The 15,843-nt window shown below is 40.6% G+C and overlaps 1 protein-coding gene across 1 annotated transcript in view; it reads left to right on the forward strand.

The window, feature by feature from the left end:
* The first annotated feature begins 569 nt into the window (after positions 1–569).
* acsf3 (acyl-CoA synthetase family member 3) overlaps positions 570–15,843 on the forward strand; it is a 30,617-nt gene continuing 15,343 nt past the window's right edge. The window contains exons 1-6 of the mRNA XM_056372571.1: positions 570–627; positions 1,393–2,177; positions 6,151–6,306; positions 10,495–10,649; positions 11,342–11,487; positions 15,441–15,538. Coding sequence (XP_056228546.1) covers positions 1,458–2,177; positions 6,151–6,306; positions 10,495–10,649; positions 11,342–11,487; positions 15,441–15,538 — 1,275 coding nt within the window. The 5' untranslated portion in view covers positions 570–627; positions 1,393–1,457. The remainder of the gene's footprint in view (positions 628–1,392; positions 2,178–6,150; positions 6,307–10,494; positions 10,650–11,341; positions 11,488–15,440; positions 15,539–15,843) is intronic.

Below are 15,843 nucleotides of genomic sequence, written 5' to 3' on the forward strand. Positions count from 1 at the left end.
TCCTCCTTCACTGACAGAAGGGAACTGCATTGTAGGCTATCCACAAAGCCCCACTACAAACACTGCCTCATTACCTCTGCTCTCTGGTCTTATCTAAACACAGTACATACAATCAAGTCACAGAATATTTAAACATTAGCTGTATGGCTGTGTCACATGTGCAAACTTGAGCTTGGAAGAACAGGTTCCAGGTACTGTGCTTTTTGCAAATGACATGCAAAAAACATATAAATAAACTAATCTCTAGATTCACTTGATGATTTTAAAATACTGTACTTCAGTATTTGCAATTACTCCTGTAATTGCTTTTCATAATGTGAAACTGTCTATCCATATGTTTATTCTTGTACACAGGTATCTCTTGAAAAAGAATGCACATGCTTATTTAAATAAAGGATTATTATATATATATATAAGTAGATTCGTCTCATTTTATTTAGTGAAATATGTTAAAGAATTAAGAACAATTTCATTAAAGTAACAGTATTTTTAAAGTCTCATTTGCCACACACGCTATATTATTTGCGTGTAGGCAGGAACCTTGTACGTGATCGTTGTTGTTTCATGTCGGAATATTCATGTCGTCGCACCGTCCGTCACTACAAGAGGTACCGGTTTTTGATTTAGGTAAGGCATTTATGAATTAATGGCAGTGTGTGTGTGTTTAACGGAATGAGGGCATTACTTGAGAAAATATAGAAATATTATTCGCTGTAGAAAGAACATTCTTGTTGTATTTTGGCTGACGTCCACACATTGTCGGAGTAAATCAGTCTGTCACTGTCAGTTACATAAACAATGTCAAATGTCCCGGTAACCGTCGACCTGAACCGAACTGACGCAGTCAGTGGAAATAACAAAAAGAGCAGTTCCTCAGTTATTTTTGGCGGTAACGTACATGTCAGTTCTTGTGTTGTTGTGCTTCAGACGGTTGTGGCAGTAACACAGCTACATCTGCTCTATTTCTGAAGTAAACTTACTTTTATTATCAAATTGACACCTTCAAATTGTTTGTTCTGTACAACCAACAGTCCAAACACTCAACACTGCGAAGACACTCCAGTCACAGAGAGCACAGTAGCATACTGCCTTCTGTGGCTCTGGAGGGAGCTTTACTAAGTCTGACAGAGATAATCATGGTGATATAATTTCAGCTTTGGCTTGAGCCTTCAAATGTTTTAACAGAAAACCTGCTTTGCAAACTAAATCGATGGACTGCTCTTCTAATTTTTCTGTTAATGAATAAAAGTGAAAGAAAAAGTAATTGCCAGTCAGCCATATTGAATATTCCAGAGGACAGTGATTATTTGTATAATTTGTATGTTACATACAGTAACTAAGTTTGTGTGCTCCTTTCCTGGTCAACTAACAGATATTGTCTGATATTTGCAGATGCAAGAGAGTGAGGATGAAGCCATCTTGAGGTCCAGGAGTGTATGAACAGCTGATTCTCAAACATGCTGTCAAGACTTGTTGCTGCTGCCTGCCACTCTCTAAAGTGGGCTTTGCCTCACTGGAAAGCCACTCTTCATAGAACATATTTCCCATCAGAGCCATGGCAATGGCTACTGGGATCTGTGGTTCACAGAAGGGCTCACAGATGGACTGCAGCCCAATCATCAAGGATAAACCAGAAGCCAGTGTTTGTCAGAGCTCCAGCATTTGGAGATAAGCTTGCTATCATAGACAGCAGTGGCAGCCACAGCTACAAGCAGCTGTATTGCAGCAGCTTAGGTCTTGCAGGTAGAATCAGTACCGCTCTCAACTTGGACTTCGGGGGTCTGGAAGGAAAACGAATCTCCTTCCTGTGTGCTAATGATGCTTCCTATACGGTGGCACAGTGGGCAGCTTGGATGAGCGGTGGGACGGCAGTGCCACTCTTCCGAAAACACCCACAATCGGAATTAGAGTACATAATCTCTGACTCCCAGAGTTCGCTGCTTGTGGCGGGGCATCCCTATGCCGGGACACTCGAGCCACTGGCACTGAAGCTGGGCCTGCCCTGCCTGACACTGCCTCCTACATCTAACCTGGGCACTTTAGATGGGACAGACACCCAAGAGAAGGAGGCAGCCATCACAGACTGGGCCGATCGACCAGCTATGATCATCTACACGAGTGGCACCACAGGGAGACCCAAGGGAGTTCTACATATGCACAGCAACATCCAAGCCATGGTAAGTGTAATCTTTTAAACCATAGTTACATTGTAAACAAAACAAATTACTTTAAACTCCTGGATGTCATACTCATCGGCTTCTAGTTTGATGGCAGTGGATGTTTATCTGCACCGACAAAGGTCACAACTTTGACATAGCGGAGGACGGCACAGCTGGTGCTAATGGACAAAAAGCTAATGGCTAATTAAAATAACAAGCAGTGTGGGTTGTCTGATTTTGTTTTTTGTTCACCATAGTCTTCATATAATCCTGTTTTAAACCATTCACCTAATCTAAAACAGCCCTGTAATATTTAATATTTATAATTTATGAAGTGTCTTAATTTTTTCAGATTAAATATTACAAATATAAATCCAAACTTTGCGTTGTACTCAACAATGAGTTTATGATATTGATGTAAGAGGTAGACTGATTAATCAATTTGGCTAATATTGGTGTTGTATTGGTATATACTGTATGACGACTGATAAGTAATGAGAAATTGCAATATAGAAATACCAAACGAGTTTTGAAGTCATTCAGAAACAGTGTCTCCAGTACATAATTTGCCCACAAGAGAGCACTGACAAGTTGATTTTTTGCCCGCTCAGTATCTTCGTTACATTAAAAAAAGAATTGTAAGTGTTCCACATCAAGTTTATTTGTGTATGTTATTGTTGATGTACAAAGATGAATATTGGCTGATATCATTATCAGATATTTTAAGCTCAGATATCCATATCAGTAGGTCTCAAAATTACTATATTGGTTGAGCTATGATAACTGATATAATATTTGTGTTGGACCTTGTAATCTACTCTCCTGCCTTTAGTATCATTTCCTTACCTCTCCTCAGTCTGTGTCTTTACCAGTTGTTCTCTTAATAGAGGAGAAGAGAGTTGTTTGCTACTTGGATGTGGCCAAAACACATTAATCAGAATTGCACATTGTCATCCGAATATTTGGGAAGTGGGTGCTTTAAGCGCCTCCTTGTTGGTGTGTTCAGGTGCTTATAAGAAGCTCAGATATCAGTGACTTCAGAGTTAGACATCTGCTTTTTTCATGCTAGAAATTGCAAAGTTTAAATACTCTTTTTTTCATGCTGCCCATGTTTATCTTTGTGATTTACTTGATTTACTTAAAACATGGCCTTTGAATGCAATGCTTTTTGGCAGATGATGCTTAAATATCAAATCTTGAGGTTTTCAAAAATCCACCTACAAGGAAGAATTTCCAAAACTGAGACTGGTTATTAGTACAGGTCTTATTGAAATAAATGGAAACCAGTGTAACTGAGGTACAATGGTTAGACAGTTAATATTAGAACTTATCTGGTAAATGGCCGTTTGGTTTCACTCAATTTACCCCTTGAAATACACAGAATTATTACATAGTAAATTATTAATACGCCGTATTTCATGGACTCAAATGTGTGAAACCACCAGTATAGTATTTAACTACCTTCCAGCATCTTTCTCAAACAACGGACAGCTATCTTAAATACCCAGGTCAAGGTTATTTATACTGAGAAAAATCACAAGTTTCAATGTCTGAAAGTGGCTCAGGAGTCAGGCCTTTCTTGACCGTTAAGTCTTTCTACAGGATATTCCCCAATGCAGGCAGAGATTATGAAGTGACTGTCCAGAGATCCACAAAACTATCAAATAGACCCATGGATTTGTATGCATGTTTTAGAAGTGTTCATACACCCAGCCCACATCCATATCCGACTCCTTGATCAACTCATTCCTCTTTTGTTCCAGTCGAGGTTTCTAAATAATCACTCATTTATGCCATTAAAGATCTCCTCAAGATTCTCCTGTATATTTTAAGGGAAATTGACCTACATGTCCAATAGTGTGGAAAATTAAATCACTCTGAAAGACGGCAGAGCTTCATTTGTCTCTGGTTGGCCCAGGGAGGTAAGTGAGTGAGTGAGTGAGTGATTAAGTGAGTCTGTCTGTTTTCCTGGATGGCAACAACATCAGGTTGTCAGATTTCCTGGAAAGCTCCACTGCCAGGTTAACGTGAATGAATCTGTGGGACAAACCTGAAGAGAAAATAAATTTGCCAAATTTAAGCTTGGATTTAAGATGAGCTTCTGATGCCCATCTTCCCTGTTCACTAGTTTTGATGTCTATCACAATGTCAATATGTGTACTGGGTATTGTTTGTATCCTTTTGGGTATTGATTATTGATTATATGCTTGATTTAATTTTAGTTAAAAATGCTTGTGGTTGAAATCTTGCTGCAGAGCTGAAGAAAAAGACGATCACCAGGAATTCAGATGACTCAGGCAGAAATATTTCACTCATCCTTGACTAGAACTGTGTTTGAACAGTATTCTCTCAAATTATGCTTTTCTCTACATCCTTATCCATAAGACCTTTGCTACCCTAGCTGCGGAGGATGAAGGTGGCTCCTTCTATACATTAATAGACATAATGCAAGCTAAACAGAAAACCACTGTATAACACAGTGAATGCCCCCATGACCTGAACACTGGGAAAATGACTGAGGCATAGAAAAATAAGATGAACACTAGAGGTGAGAAAAACTCCTTCACTAGCTAACATCATGAAATATTTCAGAGGAGTACTGAATGCCGTGATCACAAACTGCAGTAACGAAAGACGATCCCACACTGAACTTGAGATCTGCTCTCTGCAAGTGTCTCAGAAATTCATAGCTGTCAGTTACTTTCCATTTACATTGAGAAGCACCCAGTGGAAGTTTCCCGGCAACAAATTATATATTTATACTACATTATCAGCATACACATGCAGTGAACAGGACACAATAACCAGCACGTTTACAATGTAATGCAATTCAATACAGCTCTGAGGTACAAATCACCTTTTAGTTGAACTTTTCTCACACAGCCTGAACTGATGTTGACCAGTATGTGCTACACAAAGACAGTGTTGACACTGTTGCATTTAAACATAATGTTTACACATTATATTTCACATGGCTTCTTCTATAACTTCAAAAACATAAAATTGGTTTAAACAGACACAATTCCCCAGTTTACTGCTTAACTATCACAACATAAGTTCACAGGGTGAGAGGATGATGACAGTACTTTCCATGACCTCCATAATCACCATATATGATTTTGACAACTAAATTAAGCTAAATGGAAAGTTAGTGAGGTTTAAGAATAAAATTAATAAAACTCAATTTACTCTCCTTGCTTGAAGAACAGAGATTTTCATATCCTTCATTCCTGTAATAACTGCAGGCTTAATGAAAAATAGACGAGCAATCCACTACATAAAATTCAGGACTTGTAAAAAAGACTGTATGTTGATGTGACATCATGCTGAGATACACTATTTCAGAGCATCTACAATCAAAGCAGCAATCTATTATTCAAAACATAGAGATAAAGAGCAGGTTTTAGTTCTTTCTGTACTAAATATTATCTATACTCAGTTTACATATCATGCAGGGAGACATTAATTGTTGAACAGACATACAGCTTTCAGGAGCGGTCATAGACCATAATGACTGTAATAATTTTGAGTTATTATTTTGCTGTCCAACTAAAGCCATATTTGTTGCTCATAGGGATAGAGGTCTCTGGGCAAAAACAGGAAATTACTAATTGATATGTGAATACAGCAGGCTAGGAGGAAACTGCATGACGAGACCACAAAATCAAACATGACCTGACGAGTAAGTTCTCTACTATTCACTCCTCCACAAGACAAGGTTCAAGATCAAAGTTTATTTTATTCATCCATAAAAAATGGAAATTACAGTGGTCCCATTAGAAAGATTAAGATACATACTACCAGAGCATTATAGTACAATGGTGAAGAATTCAAATGAGCCACAAGATTCGATTCTGTACTATAGATCATCACGAGATCATCATGTCTGCAACATTAGGAGCTGGTTGAGATGATTTATTTTGAAGACGATATGACACGTTGACCTCCTCCTCTCTTTCCTCCCTGCTCCTTCCACCTCTCTCCGTGTCAGGTCCAGAGTCTGGTTTCAGAGTGGGCGTGGACCAGAGATGATGTCATCCTCCACACCTTGCCGCTACACCACGTGCATGGCATCGTTAACAAGCTGCTGTGCCCACTCTGGGTGGGCGCCACCTGCGTCATGCTGCCTGAGTTCCAGCCTCAGAAGGTCAGGACTGAGCTTTATCTCTTGTCTTTTTCTTGTTCCCCAACTCTTTCTCTTGGTGCAGTTTCATGAACACCTCTGAACAAAAGAGGCAGTTGTTCAACTGTAATCTAAGGAGGCGACTGTATGACAGTGAGGCTGAGAAGTACTTCAGATTTAGAAGTCCTGTATGGACAAAGTGCTGCTGGGTTGAAAAAGACCTTCAGCTCTTTCCACATAAATCCCTCTTTCTCTATGAGTGTTTCCCTTTCCACTTTTCTTCTTCCCTCTTTTCTCTCCGCTTCGTCTCCTCTCCCTCTCTCCTTCTATCGTCTCTCCTCCTCCTCCTCCTCCTCCTCCTCCTCTCTGCCTGTCAAACTAAGTGTTTGGGGCTCAGTGATGAATTGCCCAGTGTGGCTTTGTATCTGACCAATGCCGACTCACGGCAGGGGCTTAAGCAGCAGATCAATCGATGAGCTGACATTGAAGGATGATAGTGCTTGTTTGGCCCTGGGGAGGGAGGGGAAGATGGGGTGCTAAGTGTGTGTATAGAAGTGTGAATGCACGTTTTTCAATGTATGTGTGTTTTTTTTTTTTTTTGTATGTCAGGACCTCTACAGCTTAATGGCAGTGAAGGTAGATGGAAAGGAAAGGTCTTTAAAGGACATATGTATCTGTCAACACAGGCATTGCAACACTATTATAGCTATCAGTATTCAACTGTTATCCTTGACCTTGCGTACCAAACCACAAAACCCCTTCTTTCACCCTCAGAAAAAAGCCTTTATTCTCCTCCTCCTGAAGTTACAGTACATTGATGAAGTGATCGATAGTCTGTCTCTTCTTTCCCCTAAGATCTCTGAAGGGTAGCCTAGGCAGCAGAGACCGGCATTGATTTTTACTGATTTTGCCTAGAGATAGTGGAAGAAATTTTCACTGCAGTAATTGTGATCCAGTAAATCGCAGATAAGTCTATTTCAAGCGTACTGTTGCAGGCTGACAGGGGCAGATACTCCACCTGGGGTTCATACAGCACCAGTCTGATTTGTTTATTTAAATCCCCATTGACTACTGCGTCACAGCAAGTTATATTTAGATTAAGCATAAATAAGTAAATTATTCATTCAACACATTAAGAAAAGTTATACTCAAATGTAATATCATAATGCATCAGTTCATTGTGTTCTAACAAAAAAAAGGCAAGTAAGGCATTTTATTAAGTAGCCTGGTTGATGAAGGAGTTACTTTAAAAGTATCCTTACACACTTACATCTGCCTGTTGTATAATCCAGAGTCAAAATTGATATCTCTAAAGTGATATTTCATACACCAATGGTTTAGGTTGGACAAGACACGGGGGGGATGAAGCATTTGACTGTGTTTTGGCTTTATGGGAGGCAATTTAAGTCTGTAGTACTAGGCTGTCGGGCATCCATCACTTTTGTTCAGACAAAAATATCTCTGCAACTGTTGGATGAATTACCATTGAATTTTGTACAGACATTCATGTTCTCCAGTGCAGGAAGCTTACTGGTTTTGGTAATCCCCCCACTTTTACTTTATTGCTACCGGCAGATCCGACTTTTCATTTATCCTGTGAAATATTTTAACATCTACTCGATTTATTGGCACAAAATTTGGTACAGACATTCAAGTTCCCCAGAGGATAAATCCCACTGACTTTGGTGGACCCCTGACTTTTCCTCAACATGCAGTAAACATTTGTGGTTTTGAATGAAATACCTCAACAATTATCACTGAATTATTGAAAGGATTGCCATGAAATTTTCTTTCAGGCATTCATGTTCCCCTCACAAATAATGTAATTGTAATCACCCCTGACTTTTCAAATTTCAGTTTGCTCAATACGCTGGTACGTGCCTGAATTCCTGCAAAACCAGACGCTCCCATCGTTTGCCGCTATACTATGTGTTTAGCACTCATTGCCGAACGTTAAAGTTAGACGTAAAACTAAGATGGTGAGCCTCCTAAACATCATATGCATCAGCATGTTAGCTTTGTCATTGTAAGCTTGTTGGCATGCAGAGATTCACATTCGGCTCAAAGCACAGCTGTGCCAAAGTACAGCGTCACACAGCCACAGCATGGCTGTAGACTCTTATTTTGACAGTGTCACCAGTATGATACCAGACTTTCAGTACCAATAACAAAACCATTTTTTATTACATAACCTTCAGATATATAAAAATATTCTTCTTGAACATAGTTTTTTTTTTTTAAACCAAAAATAAGCCAAATGCATCACCATTTAATTGTGTTTTTATACAAGCCACTGTACAAAAAACTTCAAAACTTCTAAATAAATCTGAAATTAGCAGCATTATTATAGCTTATCGAAGGTAAACAGCTGATCAATTATATAAAGGTCTAACCAAGCTTCAGTGCCAACTTTTGACACCTGACAGTTTTCTATACTCAGCACTACGGACCTTTGACATTCAACATCTAATCCTTCTCAAGAAGAATTGGCAGTTGTATTGGAGTCTCATGTTGAGTGCAGGGCTGAGCAGCTCATGGAGTTGTTTAGGATGCAGGCCGTGGCTTTGGGTTCTCACCACATCCTGTCCCCTAGGTGCAGGCCAACTCTTTGACAGACATAAATTGCCTTCCTCTCCCCTCCAGACTGGACTTGATGGAAGCGCTCCACTGCACTTGATAGACACCACCCAGAATGGTCAGGGCACACTCAGTTAATAATCTTTCTCTCTGCATGGAGTTTTATTCTGTGTGTGTGCAGGTGAACTGTGAACGCCTGCAATTTTTACATCAACTTGAAATGGTATTGTGAGGAATGGCATATGGATTTGATTAGACTGTTGACAAATCTTAATCATCTCAGTTTTATTTGTCTATACATTTCAGGTATGCTTGTTTGCTAGAAGCAGAGGAGGTGAGCGGAAGGGAAGTTAATAGGTAATAGATTAGAGGAGTCTACGACGAGGTGACTCAAAGGAGAAGTGGAAGGATGAGTTTAGAAATTTCTGGCACATTAAGAGAGATGTGGTGTTACTGTAGGTAAGACCGATGATGGGAGAGACTACATCTTTCTGTGTGTGTGTGTGTGTGTGTGTGTGTGTGTGTGTGTGTGTGTGTGTGTGTGTGTGTGTGTGTGTGTGTGTGTGTGTGTGTGTGTGTGTGTGTGTGTGTGTGTGTGTGTGTGTGTGTGTGTGTGTGTGTGTGTGTGTGTGTGTGTGTGTGTGTGTGTGTGTGTGTGTGTGTGTGTGAGAGAGAGGGTAAGAAAGAGGGCGACTGCAGAGGCAGCGAAGCAGGAAATTACGAAATGGAGAGAGAAGGTAAGTGAATGTGAGATAGGGAATGAAGGGAAGAGGTGAGAAAGAAAGATGAAGGGAGGATGCAGGGTCAGAGATGAAAGTAGAGAATGAAAAAGAAGCACTTGGGAAATGGAGGTAGAATGAAAGGAGAAGAAGTGAGGATAAGTAGACTGAGAGGGGAGGGGAGACAGCTGGGGAGGAGCGTTTGTCTCCCAGGGGGAGACGGGAGTTAGAGAAGCTGTCGTTCACCTTCACTTAATTCATGCTGTCATCCCATCCTCCCATCATCTACTGTGATGTACCCAGACTACGTGTGTGTGTGTGTGTGTGTGTGGGATGAGGTGGAGTGGGTGTGGCGGCATGTGTAAAATGGCTTTGTCCTTGAACGAGTGGGTTTATATGATATTTGAACAGTATCTTTATATGTGAATGTGGTTCACGGTGTATGTTTATGCCCATCAACGCCTGCATGTGAGTTTAAAGCAGCATGTTTGATGCAGTGGAGGACATGAGTGGCTCCTTCTGTAACAGTCAAAAAGCACATTTGTCAGAAGTAGCCTTTTAACTGGCCCACAGCAGTCTGCTATTTTCCTCCTTCTGACCTTTACAAATCCTGACTTTTTTTTTCTTGTCTTTTTGGCATTGTGTTGACAGGTTTAATATAAGGTCGCTGTCTGGACTTTACTCTGCCATTTACATCAAATACAGAAAAAAAAAAGTAACTTTTTTTTTATCACATGCTGTAATGGAATGAATCTGGATGTAATAATTTAGTTTGCATGGCCCCATCCATTAGATACACTGCTTTCCTTTTCACCTTTCCTTATCTCTGTCCTCCCTCCTCCCTCTTGTGTTATGCTTATCTCTCTCTCTCTCTCTCTCCCTCTCTCTCTCCCTCTCTCTCTCTGCTGTGTTGCAGGTGTGGGAGATGCTGTTGAGCTCCAAGGCTCCCATGGTTAATGTGTTCATGGCTGTGCCAACTATCTACTCTAAGCTGATCCAGTACTATGATCAGCACTTCACACAGCCTCATGTCAAGGACTTTGTCAGAGCGGTCTGCAAAGAAAGGATCAGGTACGGGCTGCGGGATCAATGACAGACAGCTTACTCATGGGTAGATGTATTTGTGGATGAATGTATATGTGTGTATATACAGACTATAAGCTATGGCCATCTGAACCTGACTGAAGACATGTCAGACAGAGCTCTTCACCACCATCAGTGAGACTGAATGAGGGACTGTCTTTTGGAAGAATGGTGTTCATCCCTCCAGCAGAGTTTCAGAGACGTAGCATCTATGTCATGCTGATCCACAGATTCGTGTTTACTAGGACTCTTTACGCAGATATGTCAGAATAGCGATAAGGGGTATTTTATTGCCCCTTGATATATTTTGGGTTTTTTTTTCAAACATTTTTTTATGTTGTTAGAATCATGCAATTTTTGACCTGGACCAGTGGACAAATTCCCCTACTCAATGACTGATCAATATCTGACAAAATGTGCACCATGGATGTACAAAAACGAACTTCCTAATTCTCTTTGACATGTTTTACCCCTTTTTTTTTTTTTTTAATTTCCAGCTATTTCATAAACTTTAAAGCCCATCATTACGGTGAACCCATATTAATTTCTAGTCCTAACAGATTTAAAATTGACATGTTTGAAAAAGTTATTATGGCATAGTAAAAACTAGAAATGTGTTATTTGGAACCTGAAGTGTTTCCCTCATGTCTGGTCCTCTCTCTCTCTCTCTGTCTCTCCAGGTTAATGGTTTCGGGCTCGGCTGCTCTCCCTCTTCCCACTCTGCAGCGCTGGGAGGAGATCACAGGACACACACTGCTGGAACGCTACGGCATGACCGAGATCGGCATGGCACTGTCCAACCCTCTCAAGGGCCCACGCATCCCAGGTACACTAGTTTGACTGGATGCTTATATACTTCCATACAAACAAGTATGGTTAAAGGTCATACACAGACCAGCTATGTTTCAAAGTTATTTACTCTGCCTCCCTCTGGTTGAGAGCAATAATATCAATCGACCCCGGGTGTAAAAACAATAACAGCACTAACAAAGCTGAAAATACAGGCCTTGGTCTTCTTCCAAGCAAAATGTGGTGAGGTTACAAGTCAACTGTCGGATCAGCAGCAGGAAATGAAGCCAGAACAAAACGCTTTTTAAAGACAGGTTTGATAATCAGCAGTTACTCAAGCTTGAAAACCCTGTCATGACTAAACAAACCAAGAGCAGCATTTCCTCATGTGCTCTTGACTGGCGTGAACACCATCACTGTAAGACAGGTTAGAAAACTGCAGTCTATAAACAACTTTGCTGATCTGTTGGTGAAATGTTTAGGCATCTGTTAAAATGGCGTTAAAGTTGGTTAAAGTCCTCTAGATATCATAGTTTCGACATAATTCAGATGGCTACTTTATATTTCAATATGTAGCATCCTCTAAGACCGTATGGACATATTTCTTGATAGAAAGTGGACAAACATGGTGAAAAAGTGCAATCTTTTACTTGCACTACAGCCATATTATAAATATAATGCCACTGCTGTAACAACAGCATGTTAAATTATCATCGAAGAAAGGAAACCGTTTGTATAACAATGCAGTCAGTAACTTTCCCCTTTTTTATCACGTATTTCTAAAATATCTCTGATATTGTTCCACTACCCTCACCAGTTTGATTCAGTGCTTCGGCTTCAAGTGTTGTGTTTTGATCGTAGGCAGTTTTCTCTGGTGTGATGTCAGGTAAAACCCCACAATCCCAACTACACCTCCCTCACACATGCAGAAACAAAGGCACGGTGAAGAAATGAGGTCAGACTAGCGGTGGTTGCTTTCTTCTCCTGTCTTTTCCTGTCCTCCCTCCTTCCTCTCTTTCCCCACCTTCTCCTTCCCTTCCTGTTCCCCAGCCAACTCTTCGTCTTACAGGTAAAGCTAATTAGCTTGCAAGTGGATCGGGTAATCCTCTGTCTGCTGTTTTGCTGGGGCATTGTTTTGTTTGTTTGTCAGCTAATGTTTGGTATAAACTGAACAGGCTTTGTTTGATTCCTCTCAGGTGATTATTAAGAATGGCTTCAAGAGGTCTGTGGTTGTATTGATGTTTCCATTGCAGCGCAGAGACTTGTGGAAGATGTGTGTACGTTTGTGTGTACGCGTGTTTGTATCTAGGTGTAAGTGTATGCAGGCATGAGCTTGTGGCTGTTTGAGTCAGTGTGTTCCTGTCTTGTCTTTAAGTAGGTTAAAATGGATCAATAGCAACCGCAGGAAACACTCTCAGAGGCATAGTGGAGTGGAGTCACCCTCTCTCTCCCTCCCTCACACACACTCACTGTCTTTTCTTTCTGTCCCCCGCCAACTAGGTTGCAGAAAACTCATTGTTTTTATACACCTTATTGATGGCAATTTTATTAATAATCTAACAGGCCTGATTTTGTTGTATATCTAACAGTTGTGGGGCATTCCAGATTAACAACAGTGTGGCTTTCTAGGTCATGTTGCCGTTGTTGAGATGTAAATATATGAGATTGGTTCATCCTACTTCTTTCCATCTCATTATCACACTCTTGAAAACAGACAGTGTCACATCTTCCAGGCCTAAATCCGTCTTCATCCAGATGTCATCTTTCCAAAGCTTTATGTCATTTGAAGCTCAGAAAATATGAAATCTTTCAAGAACTTCTTAGAGTAACTATAGAGCAATCCTATCTGGACCTTTGTCATTCTGGCTCCACTCCACTCTCATCTAGCATGTAGCATTTATAACCTGCTTGCTCTCTTCAAAATGACACTCATTGTTGCTGAATCATTGATACCCGAATACTACAAGACTCCAAAGTTTCTCGAGCCCCTGATGCAAGAGAGGGAAAAAAAAGATGATAGAGGAGCCCATAGAGGAACACACAGATTCCCTGAGTTGAACCATGAATGGATTTTGCATTTGAGGGAGGGGAGTCATGTCATTGATTTTGTCATTTTGTTGATGGCAGTTTTTTTTTGTTGTTGGTCTTGGTGAAGAACTCGAGGAAAATTACTCGGTCTGCACTTCTTCACCACGATTAGAGGAAAAGAGGACGAGAGGCTGAAATTTACCTTTTCTGGTTTTAATTCTGGTTTTCATCACCAGCTGTGTTGTAAAGGACAATTCAGTTATTTCATTCCAGTTGCTAATGATGTTATACGCACCGTGTTGATTTCTAAGATCCGGTGTAACAAATGGAACAAAGATGGCTAAAAGAGAGAAGTTCAAAGACTCGTTTCTCAGCTCTACACAACTGGCCAATAATGGCATGAAAGTAACAGAAATGGTTGGACACTGACCCCCTCCGGTCTGAATTGCAAAGGTATGGGGTTTCCGAAGCTATGCGACTGTCCGACAAGCAGTTCTGATGAAGCATCCTGGCAGCTTAACCCCGCTTAGCAAGACATTGAATGTCCTCCAGCTGTAGCTGTAGCTGATCCTCACAGACACTCTGACTCTAATGAAAGTAAGATACCAGAGCAAACCTTGCTCTTCAGGTCTCAATTAACCTTGTTTACAGTGTTGGCAGCAGTTCAGGATATCATTGTAACTTGGTAACCTTTTGTGCAACCTTGTGACTCAAGCTTCTTTGTTATCCTTCTTGTCCACTGAGTAACAGTGTAGTTACTTTTATGGTCAGTTGGTTTTCCCTGCTGCACTGAGTGCAAGTGATGGAGGGCGTGTGATAGACGTTGCCAATCAGGACTGGAGTGGATTAGATCAATATGAAGTGAGAGAATCGCTCTTTAATTGGGACCTGACCTGCTCTTCATTGAGAGAGCAGTGGTCTGTGAAACGGCGTAATAGACTTCAGGCAGATACACACACACACACACACACACACACACACACACACACACACACACACACACACACACACACACACACACACACACACACACACACACACACACACACACACACACACACATGTATCACCTTTGCACACTTGCTATAATTACTAACTCAGGGGGTCACACTTGCACACACACAAAGATGGAGACTGAAGGTGTGTCAGTACATTTTGAATTTGTAGCACATTTCTTTAACACATTTCTTATTAATAGTTTCACTTAAACATCAGCGCAGCTCACAGTTATGAACAGCATTTTTGACACACAGCTCTTATTGTATTTCATAATTGGTCAGCTCAGTTATAACATTTTTATGTAGCTGTGCTTCAATAAAAAGCCTTGTCAAGCACTTAGCAGTAGTTAGGAGTAACAGACTGAAGCAGTTTGCTTTCATTTTCAGATTCAGCATAAAAGTGGTGCTAAAGTAGAGACAGAGAAGGGTGATACTGTGAATCTTGGATTGACTTAAAGCCACGGATGCTGTAGTTCAGTGTCATTTTGAGAAATCAATACACTTGGTAGATTGCAATGCCCTAGAGTGTATTCTAGCCCTGGTATCTGTTTTTTAAAGTCTAAGACAAATGTTCAGAAATAGTTATCTTAATCATAGTTCACTTGATGTTGGTGGAAACAGCTGCATCAGGCGTTCCCAAGAAATCCTCATCACTGCCAAAGTAAGCTGACTTGTGGTGACTGAGACGAATGGCTTTTGGTTTACAATGTTTTACAAGCTCAGCAAACCATTTAGTGACCAGTTATGCCCTGCAGACGGAGGTTAATGCCATCTCGGAAGAGAGCACTCCCACTGTGGTTGAAATCCTGCACTAGATGTTGGTGGTGATCACTCTGTTGGTTACTATCAATGTAAGTGTCCACCTTCTTTAAAAGGGACAAAAACCATACCATCCTTCTCTGAATAGACTGTCGTCAGTTTGTACTCATGTGTTTTTCTTGTGTATTTCTGCTTGATTTGACAGGGGCTGTGGGGTCACCACTTCCCCGTGTGGAAGTTCGGATTGTCATGAGTAACACAACCAACACCACAATTGTGCTGGGCGATCACAGAAACACTCGGGTAATCAACTGATGAATAGGTTATAAGCTGATCTATCTGTAGACAGCGGATGAAAAACAGGAATATGTCAAGTTGTGTAATTGATTTTGATTTCAAAACCCTGACATATACTGTACAAGCCAGGATACAGATAGTGGCTACATATTTACACATGGAAATGCAGCATTTTGGCTTCTTCTGCCATTCAGTGTAGCATTTGTTTTCTTGCAGCTGTTGGCTAGTATATCACCCAGCAATCAACTAGATGCTCATTTAAGTGTTGTTCTGGCTAATTTAAACTCTTAAACTGTATTTTAAACCGTTCA

Source organism: Seriola aureovittata, chromosome 1 (genome assembly GCF_021018895.1).
Source record: "Seriola aureovittata isolate HTS-2021-v1 ecotype China chromosome 1, ASM2101889v1, whole genome shotgun sequence".
Lineage (NCBI taxonomy): Eukaryota > Metazoa > Chordata > Actinopteri > Carangiformes > Carangidae > Seriola > Seriola aureovittata.